Consider the following 11075-nt stretch of genomic DNA (forward strand, 5'->3'; position numbering starts at 1 on the left):
TAACGAGGCAGCTCTGTAACTTCACCAGCAAGAGTTTCAATCAACGAAGAATTGATAAATGTTGCAGAGAAAAGAAGAGGGTCTATGAACACCTCCACCATAGGACCAGAATTCCGAGACGGTCCAAGAACAAATGGCACAGAGAGATCACTGATCCAAGATTTTTCGGGTTTATTGCGATCTGTCATCCATCACATATACCAGATAACCATTAAGCTTTCATATGATTTATGTCAACAAAATACGATCTTTTAGTGAAACCAAAAGGAATAAAAAGTCTTGGTGGTTAAATTTCTGAACTCATTACAAACAACTCATCATTTCTTTCACTAAAAAAATTACTCCCATCTTATTGGGGAATCGTGGATTCAATGACCCCTTGAGGTAGACACAGAAAGACCACCAACATCAATACCGCATCGTTAAGAAAGTGATCTCCTTAATGGTTCTACACCAAGTCAGTGTACCGAAATCTGTACAAAGAGGCACCCGTGCTGCATCGGGGGAAGAATGCACGATACTTTTTTTTATCATGGAAGCTCTACACCATGTGATTGATCATCTTGTTGACCTCTTTATCCGCTGACTGTCCCCATTTTTTCCCTGGAGTGGAGGAGGTGAGAACAGAAGCCAACATAAGAAATTAGCAAAGAGACTAAATAACAATATTCTGCTGGATCATCGCAAAACATATTTACAACTTAAACTATTGTCAGTAGCATAGTAGATATTATTCAGAACCATGCAAAATCAGAATAGACGGGGGCAAAAATGGTGTTATGTAAAAGATTGTTCCCTTTTTCTTGCTTGACAAGAAAAGAAAAAGAGATGATTTCAGTTTTCCAATTTACAATCCAATAGAACGATCCAGTTCAGTTTTGGAACAATAACTATATCCACGGTTGCACTAATTCCACATAACCAATCAGTGGTAAAGTTGTATGCCACCTTTGAAGTAGAAGAAACTGAGAAATGTCACTTCTCAGTCCAAACTGAACTCAAGGAAGAGTACATGCTTCTGAAAAAATGTCCAGAGTGATTCTGCAGGGATGATATCTGAAAGCGGCAGCTTTTTACCAGTCAAAGGTGCACAGCCTGTAAATAGCAAAGTTACTCACAAAATCAATCAGTAGGAACTAGAGTCATGAGACGAAGGTTAAAAGTTGAGACTGAAGGACAGAAAAATGAAATCAAGCTAGCATGGAATATCTCCATGACTATATCAAGTTATGGTTTGACCCCATTCTCTGATAAGTCTGGATGACTGTATTATCAAGCATCTATTAAATCTTACTCTCTTGCAGGAAAAACAACAAAATAGAATGTTGTTTCAATTGCACCAGCAAGCAAATGAAGAAGCCATTGGAGCATACATATTCGTCATTTTCCAAGAAGATTCTCTTGCAGATTAAAGACCAAGGTTTTCTTCTCCAGAATTTAATTCTTCCACCTGAAACTTCTATTAAGATCATGTCCAAGAGTGTGAAATTGAGTTCTTTGACAAAGCTTTTAACTGAACAGTCATTCGTCAAGGATGGAAAAAGCAGAAACACAACACTGCCGTGATCAGATATTAAAAGCTGATTACAGCTTCTAAAAGCAGTAAACAAGAGACGAGCATTGAAGCATGGTCGCAGGAAGAGTATAACGGCATATAAATTACTAATCCACCTAGAAAGTCTTTTCGTTGGAGCTATCAGGGTTTCGCTTTACCAAAGAAGATGTGTCCTGGTAGGTGAAAAGAATAACGACATGGCCTATGCAGCTTACTTTCAAACCAAGTCATCAAATAGAGATGCTGCAGCCAATGACCTCACCAGTAATCATTTCGTGGAAGCAAATGATCCAACAGTACTTCAGGATCACCATTAGCAGTTGCATGGGTATTATAATGGGGGCAGGTGTGAAGAGGTCCCTTTTGTGATGAAGAGCTGTCGCGACCTAACCTCGGGTGCACACCACCTAAGGTTCAGTCAATGGATTACTAAGTTTAAACCTAGCTCGGGTTCTCCCAAGCCCATACCAATTCACGCTCTCCAAAGCCCATACCAATTCGCAACTTGGTTCAAGTTCTTAACATGCAAATCATTTTCATTAAGGGGTCGCCACTAATCTATTTTTGGTGGGTAGATTAGAAACCCAAGTAAAGTATTGGGAGATTTACTTTACTCCTACGAATCATAGATTATGAGTTCGGGAACTTGGTTACGCTAGATTACTCTAATGCCCTTTCGGTACCTTAGAAGAATATTTTGCAGGCAGCTTGAATTGATTTTAACTTATCCACTAACATGCAAGAGGTGATCATGTGGGTGCGCAATCAATGAAATTAACACTCAAATAACAAAGCAAGCAAATTGCAAGAAAGTAAATAAATTAGTCACACCAAAATAATCAAATATTTTTGGGATTTTATTTTATCTTGAAATGAAGTCTAATCTACGTGACATGTAATTTCCTAACGTGCAAACTATATGGCATGCATATGATATTTTTGGTATTTTTTTTTATGGAAACAATCGAGCTAAGGATAAGCACTCATCGCAACATAATATTCACCAAATCCGCACACGTAATCCACGAAAATCTCAAATCAAAGATTACGATAATCTAAAAAATAACCCATCATCTCGCGGATTAAATTAGAGATTACCGCAATCTTTGGGCACAACAATTACCCAAATATTAAGTCGAATTAGTTAAAAAAATGATCCGAAATCTTTACGGATCAAATTAGTAATTATATCGACTCAATCAATATCCCTAATTGGATAATGCCTAATATCTCAATCAAATTAATTAGATAACAAAATCTATCCGAATTAAGCAATTAAACAATTTATATCAAATCGGATGGAATAATTACCTAATTTGAACACGTGTAATCTTATTGGAATCAAACCGGATCATGGCTTGCGGATGAGGCTAGAAGGATGACCGGCGTTGGACAGCCGCGGATGAGGTGCTAGGCTGAGTGTCTTCACGGAGTTCAGCGACGGGGGCTGCTGGTCGTTTCAATGGTTGCCTCGATTCACGGAAAAGCTTAGAGAAACCTGCAAAATAGAGAAATTCCAAGCCACAGACTGGCTCGGCGAGGAGCAGCTCGCAGTGGGACTCGGCTTGGCAGCGGGCAGCTTCTCGGTGCAGGCGGATGTCCTGGTGCAGGAAGCCTCGCGATGGGGACAGCAACTCCGGCGTTTGTCAGACAAACCGAGGGACTCGTGGTGATGAATCGTATGAAGGCAGCGAGCGTCAGTGTCGTTGAAGTTGCGTTGCCGAGACTGACGCAGCAGCAGCGTGAGTGCAAGGTCCAATGGCGAGATGGCAACAGCAAGCACGCAGGGAGCGTCCGTTCTTCACCCGTGTCGTGCGAGGGACACGAAAATCCTCCAGGTGGGCATCTTGAATTTGACCGCAAGTGGATGCTTTGACCAAGTCAAACCGCACTCACAAGAAAGACCACACACATCAATGTTGGATCAGCATCTTCAAGGCCACTGCCATGTTTTTCTCTCTATTATGGCCATCTATCACGACTTCTCTTCTCTCTTTTCTGTCGTGTGTCAAATTTTGTGGCCTTGTGTTCTACTATGTGGCCTCCCTCCCTTCAAACGTGAATGGACGTCCCTTTATACAGTACTAGGTTTAGATTAAAATTCCCAATTTTAAATTATAAGAGATACACTTTACTGATATGAAACTTTTATTATCTCTTAGAATCTTGATAATATCAAACCAAATCGAACAATTATCTTTCAAGATTTGAATAATAATCAAGATTAATTGCTCAATTATCCAATGGGAAAATTTCGGCTCTTATAATACTCATGGGCTAGGCTGAATTTTCTCACACCATGGGCTTAATTAACTATCAATGAAATGCTCCGAGTGTCTATATGCAATTTAACTAATATTTTTTGTTTAGAGGTCGGGGTCGATCCCTAATTTTTATATGCAATAAACGACTAACTGGATCGCCAAAATTTAGGCGTCAACAAGAACATAGCTAGATTGACAAGTCATCCAGCTAGTGCGCCTAAGTAGCCGAAGATCAAATCCAAGCGAAGTGAAAAATGATTCTTTATTTAGGCTGCTTTAAACTAGGGTTTAACTTACCAAAAAGCAAAAAAGGCTTTGGAAATTTCAGAGAGATCACAACTACAAACTGAACATCTAATCCAAAAGCAAACACTGCAAGCATATATGTTCTCAAACAAAATGAAAAGAAAAAGGTCAAAAGGCAGTGCAAAATAGTGGTGTTGTCTGATTATCAGAGATTGGACTGGTAAGATCAGCTAAATTGGAGATGACTCTAAAGTAAGGCTGTAGACGGAGTTTTTTAGATCACAGAGTAATTAAAATCTCAACTATCTACAATCAGTTCAATCTCATCAAACTTAGTGTAACAACTAACCAGGTAAAACATTTTTGCAGTGTGTATAATGCAGAGGCTGTAGACGGAGTTTTTTAGATCACAAAGTAATTAAAATCTCAACTATCTACAATCAGTTCAATCTCATCAAACTTAGTGTAGCAACTAACCAGGTAAAACATTTTTGCAGTGTGTATAATGCAGCAACTTTCATATAAGAAATTTTGTAACCTGAACAAACCCGTCTATCTTGCAGTTCAATCCATGTCCCAGTGACGTCATCCCATCTCTGTGCTCTACAAGGAAATGAATTAAAAAGAACAGCAATAGTACGCAGCCTTGGTCCTGGGATGGAGAGAGAAGGCGTGAGTTGAGAATTCAGATAGACAGATCAATGGACAAACATTAAAGAGAAAGTATCAGAGAAATGAAAGGAATAAATGGGACAAAACATGTAGCCCAACTGACATTACCTCAACAGATCAAACAAGAAGAGCATGTCCAATAGAGCAAAAGGATGATCGACAAAAGAAGAGAGATGTTCTTGGTATGGATCACAAGCAAACCATCCCGCTTAGTGAGAAAACTTCAATTTCTCACATGACCCGACCAGCTTGGTCTCCATTGAGGAGAGAGATTTTTTGAGAGAACTAAAGTTCAAAAATTTAAGGTAACTATCTTTCCACAATGGAGTTGTGCACGCAGCTTGCATTGCTAAACTGTGTTCAGCCATGCTAACTTCCAGTATGTTTATCCACCTCTTCAAGCAATGGCTTCACGACTACTTCAAATGTATAGGCATCTGGAATTACTCCATTGAGGACCATGTAGTCATGGAATTCAATCACTTCCTGTGGACTGCAACTTTTCTTGAGACTGTTTATAAGAGTAGTATAAGTTACAGAGTCAGGAAACATTCCTCGTGTACACATAACCTTTAAAAGTTCCTTTGCCTGTGACATGCAACCAAATTTGCAGAGAAAGTTTATCAGTATGTTGTAAGTGACTGTGTTCACCATACTATTTACATCGCCAATTTTTGAAGCCAAATTAAATACCATGTCGACATTCCCACTCATACAGTATCCATGTAACAAAGTATTATAGGTTATGGAATCGAACAATCCCATCCTCTCCAATGAATCCACCAAAGATTCTGCTGCATCGATTAATGCCACATTGCAGAAACTACTTAAAACAGAATTGTATATAACAAGGTTAGGATGTTTTTCCAACTTGGCTATGTTATCATAAACTTCAATTGCCAGTCTTATATCCCCCTCCTTGCAGTACGCATCGATCAAAGTGCCATATGTTACAATGTCAGGAACTAGACCACGGACAAACATGCTGCCCACAAGTTGCCAGGCTCCCAAATCCTGCTTGCTTCTAGAAAGATATTTGATTAGAATATTGTAACAAGAATTATCTTCTGCCAGGTTCTTTTCTAGCATAAGCTTGTGGATTTTGATAGCTTCATTCATATGTCCACTACTGCACAGCCCTTCTAGAAGGATAGAGTAGGTGAAACTATCAGGGCATATACGTTTTTCAATCATGTCGGACAACAATAAAGATGCACCCTTCAAATCTCCTTCTTTGTAAAGCCAATATAATAAAGAATTGTAGACAATAGAATTAGGCATCAATCTCCTCATCACCATTTCACTGCACAATCGGAATGCCTCATTCAAACTCCCCACTCGTGGAGAACCATCAATTAGAGTTGCATATGTTCTAACATTTGGCTCAATACCTAGAGTAATCATTTCATTAAAAACTTCTTCTGCAGCAGCCATCCTCCCTGTTTTGCAGAACCCATTAATGATACAATTGAATGTGACTGAATTAGGCTGAACATGCTCTCTCGACATTATTCCCATTTTCCTGACAAGCTTGAGTGCAAGTTCCATATCATGCATCCGACAAGCTCCATCAATGATCATGTTAAAAGTGACCACATTAGGCCAAATTCCTCTCTTCAGCATTCGATAGAAAACTGATACTGCTTCCAGTAATTTATATTCCTTACAAAGAGCATGTATTACCAAATTGAAAGAGTACACATTCTCAATATACCCATTTGAGACCACTTCCTTATAACTCTTCCAAAAATGGACAATATTATTCTGCTTCAAAAGATGACTAAAAAAGTTATTCCAACCGTGGATGGAAACCATAAAGCCAGCCTGTTTGGACTGCTGAATAATCTCATGAGCACCTTTTGTGTCCCCAATCAGGGTACATGCCCTAACCAATGCGTCAAACACAGCTGGAGTTGAATCATACATTTCACAGTTACTTAGCAGTGCTTGCAAAATCTGCGACGGCAACATGCCTTTTGCACACATTAAATCGTTCATTAGTAATAATGCATCATTAAACCTCTTCCCACGTACCAAGACATGAATCATAGAACAAGAAGAAGCTAATGAATGTACATAGTTCTCCCTGCCTGCCACCCATTTGTAAAATTCCCATGCTAACTGGGGGGAGTTTTGAAGTTCACAAATAACACGACTTACCAACGAACTACTGAGATTCGGCAAAATATGCTCCACATGTTTCCACTTCCTTTGCCTCAACTGAGCACAAACTGTTTTTAAGACAACATCCTCAGAATTGAAGTTGGAGAAATGCTTGCCCACATGAAATCCTCTCACCAAGTTACAACTTCTCTTGCACGCATTAAAGCACGAACGCATAGCAAACTTGACGCTCAAATCATTCTGCAATATAGACAAACAGCTTTCATATAAGTATTGCTTTACCTCTACATATGCTGGGGCAAGACTTCACTTTATGCAATGATTACTTGCATTGAATACATACCCCAATGGAAAATATTCATTAAATAGAGTGGAAAGAAAAATTGTATGAGCGCCAAATATAATTAGTTAACACATGCTTATTGAAACTGGAAAGGTAGATCAGCTCAGCAAGATCTCCTTAGGTGTGCACTACCAAATGTAATTTAAAAAGTAATGGTCACACATATCTAGTAATGATTTTATACTGTTTGTATTAATCTATCAAAGGGAGACTCTTTACTACTTAATATATGAATTATATAAAAAAAAGTGGGTATTGCATTGATGCCGTTGTTCCACAAGCCGCAACCACAATACAGCATTCACTCTTATTGCCACAACTCAATTTCTTCTGCTTCTTATAGACTTGAATGTCGCTCATTTACTGTTCTTGCTTATAAACTTCTCTTTTAACAAACCGAGTACAGGTGAGAAGAAACAGCAAGCCTTCTGCAAAACTAAATTAACAGATATAAACAAAAAAAAAAATTCAAAATCCCGGTGCAAAATAATTCACTCGATTCTTTCCGCGACACACGCATATAAAGTGCACTCGATATGTCTTCGTGTCGCTTGGAGCAGTCACTTCTCTTTTAGACAACTCGCGAACTAGTCAATCCATGTCGAAGCTTAGCAATATATTCAAACCACAGTGCCTACGAAGTCGTGCAGGCACATAGTGGAGCAGCATTTACATCGGCAAAGCAGGAGAATCCACATTGAGTTCTAACGAGACATTCAACAAACACATGCCGAACACAACGCGCAGATCAAGATAGGCACCCGATGGGAACATAAAGAAAAGCACGATGGACGACCCCAGCGCCGTGAAATCTTGCAAGTGGAAGCAAGTTCTGAAGTGGGTAGATACGAACGAAACACGAAATGGGTTTAGCAGCCCGAAAGCAGAACAGCAGCAAAACGGGGGCAAACTGACAAACACCATGCGTGCAAAGAAGAAGAAGAAGAAGAAGAACGGGATGACTGAACCTCTAGCTAAAAAAGTTGGAGCCGAACGAAGTTCACGAACTTGTAGGTGGGTCGCTGCGACGGTCTACAGATGATTAAGGGAGACGAGAAGGATTCGAGAAGAACACGCCGACTCTTGCCCTTGTGTGCGATGCTCTGGAAGTTGCTGACAACAAACAGCACGTCTTAGTGTTCCATAAGGAAAAATATGGGTTAATATGACGAAAAATCAAAATTAATATATATATTGACCTATATATTTTAAATTAATTTTTTAATCACAAAAAATTTTAAATTGGTGTCTATAACAAATTTACCATCCATTTGTTATCGTTAAATTTTACTGTCAAATTACCGAGTTAGGATAATACGTGACGGTTGATGGATGTATCATGGATTTTTACTCACCGTATGTCATCAATGTACTAGTTTGTGCTTTTTTGTGGTATTAGTCTAATTTAATGAAATTAACAGAGGGTAAATTATTAGTACTAGTTTGAGATTTTTGGTATTATGGTAATTTTTGGTGTTAGGGTAAAATATCACAGGTATTTCAGTTTTAGATTTTTGGTAGTCAAAGAATTAATTTAGAGTAAATTTATCGTATACCAGTTTGGAATTTTTCGTGATATTAACACAAAAAACTTTAGGGTTAATACCAAAAAAAACCGGTACACCTGTAATAAATTTACCCTTCATTAAATTGGATTAACAAAAAAAAAAATCACAAACTAGTACACCGCACATATAAGGTCATCAGATGGCTGAATCGGGGGAAATTCTTCACTCATACTTTTTTGGAGTTGTAAAAGGTTTCTTTTTCCTTGCTTAAGCACTTACGTTATTTTAAAAAAGTTTTCCTTGTTAAACATGTTTTGATGGCTCAAGTAATGAGCGAGATGTTGTTTTGTTCTTATAAACACTACTTTGAATAGAGCTTAAATATTTTTTGTTTTTTTTTATTGTTTAGCATGAAATTGCCGATCTTGCATATGTAATGCGTGATTTGAAAAAAGATTTTAATTTCAAGTAGGAATAGTTTTTTTAAGTGAGCTTGAAGCATGTCATAAGTATGTGGCATATATAGGTAAATGTTTTGGAGGGGTGAAGAATTAGATTTATAAAAATTCAAAAGAAGAAATAACCCAATAAACTTTTGTGTAATTGTGAGGGTTTTCTCGCTACTTGATCACAAGAAAAGAAGTATGAGAGATTGAAGCGAGATATGGTTGTTTAGCTTGTGTTAGCTTTAATATTGAAAATGGTGTTTGTGAATTTTTATTCCCAAATCATGCATTTATAACAGAAAATCAAAAGCACTTGATAAGATGTGGAAGAATGATCTTTGATACTTGCAAAGTATTTAAGTTGACATGGCTAAAGCTAGCATTGGGGAATTATGGCATATAAGTTTTTGGAAAACGAAGCAAGAGAAAACCAAAACTTGGATTTCATTTTGCGTGATTGTCAAAAAAAATTTACAGACCGAAAGATGAAATAGTATAGGTGGGAGAGATTGTCAAAGTCTTTTAAATCATTTTAAATGCATGCAAATGCAAAACTTAATATATTTCCATCCTATACATGTAGATCAAGATGGTACATTGACCAATCTATTTTAAATAGATCGTTTGTCCAAATTTGATTATATGATTGTTTTGTGATATAATGGTGTTTGATACCATGTATCGTACGAACAAATATAACATGATACGTGCACCTTTTGTTGGAGTTAATCAACATTAGAAGAAAACTCTGTTTTGATTTGCATTTTTGTTGGACGAGATGCAAATCTATTTATCTGGTTATTTGATACCATGTATCGTATTAACAAATATAACATGATATGTGCACCTTTTGTTGGAGTTAATCAACATTGGAAGAATACTCCGTTTTGATTTGACTTTTTGTTGGACGAGATGCAAATTTATTTATCTGGTTATTTGAGGTGTTTTGAATTTTATGGGAAATATGACTCTAAAAACTATATTCATTAAGTTGTGGAAAAGTCATCTAAATGGTGTTTCCGAATACGTAACTGTTTACATACTTGGTACATTGGGAAAAATGCTAACCAAAGCATTCAATGTCTTTACCACAAGCCAGGTTTGAAGGATAAATATATCTCAAAACTTATGTATAGATGCAAATTAGAGGCTAATAATTGTATCTGCTTGAAAGAAAATGTAAGAGAAGTGGAGCATTGAAAATAACAACTAGCGTAAGAGGTAATATGGCCTGAGACATAAATGAAATTCGGCTTTTGGTTGTGATACTTTTTCATGTGGTATAAGATCAAGTTAAAGGAGCAAGAGTACCAATAATGTCTTCCAACACATATTGATTAAGACATTGACCCTTGTAGAACTTGCACACTTCTCTTAAAACCAACTGAAATGCATGAGAGAAATTGAAAGTCGACACGATTACAGTTCTTATGAGAAACCCTAATTGCAGATTTTGAATAATGGGATATTGACGCATGAGCATACATCGAAGCAGCCGGCGTCAATATCCCATTACTCAAGACTTGCAATTTTGGCTGCGCAACCTAGGCTGCGTATGGCAACCATTCTGTGCCCGGGAATAGTTCTGGTCAGAAATGATTCTTTTTTATTCTGTGCCCGAAAACTGATTCTGAGCATTTGAAGGCGTTTGGTAACGGCCCAAAATTTCTATTCCTGAAATAGTAAAAGAACATAAATGCGTTTGGTAACGGCATAAAATTTCTTTTTATTAATAATATTTTAATAACATTTTAAATATTTTAATATTTCTTTCTTTTCTTTTTTTCTTCTCCTCCTTAGCCATGGCCGGTAAAATATTTTTTAATTAATAATAATTTTATTAAAAATAATTTTTTTATTTTTTTTGGCCATGGCCGGTAAAAAATTTTCTTATAAATTTTTTTTATTAATAATTTT

General features: G+C 37.2%; 1 protein-coding gene across 4 annotated transcripts; it reads right to left on the minus strand.

Moving 5' to 3' along the window:
* Positions 1-198: 198 nt before the first annotated feature.
* Positions 199-8333, minus strand: LOC115661775 (pentatricopeptide repeat-containing protein At1g11710, mitochondrial). 4 transcript variants are annotated; one of them, XM_056302659.1, is made up of 6 exons: positions 8173-8333; positions 4846-7101; positions 4543-4717; positions 2867-4036; positions 949-1095; positions 199-603 (listed from the first exon to the last, which is right to left on the minus strand). In XM_056302659.1, the coding sequence occupies exon 2, from the start codon at positions 7075-7077 to the stop codon at positions 5107-5109; it is 1971 nt and encodes a 656-aa protein (XP_056158634.1). In that variant the 5' UTR covers positions 7078-7101; positions 8173-8333; the 3' UTR covers positions 199-603; positions 949-1095; positions 2867-4036; positions 4543-4717; positions 4846-5106. The 4 variants fall into 4 exon arrangements, with proteins under 4 accessions (XP_056158634.1, XP_056158635.1, XP_056158633.1 ...); XM_056302660.1 differs by lacking the exon at positions 2867-4036 and having other exon boundaries at positions 4604-4717; XM_056302658.1 differs by lacking the exon at positions 2867-4036.
* Positions 8334-11075: the final 2742 nt, after the last annotated feature.

This window comes from Syzygium oleosum, unplaced genomic scaffold, assembly GCF_021117445.2.
Source record: "Syzygium oleosum isolate NSW1041296 unplaced genomic scaffold, Sole_v2.1 Sole_v2.24, whole genome shotgun sequence".
Lineage (NCBI taxonomy): Eukaryota > Viridiplantae > Streptophyta > Magnoliopsida > Myrtales > Myrtaceae > Syzygium > Syzygium oleosum.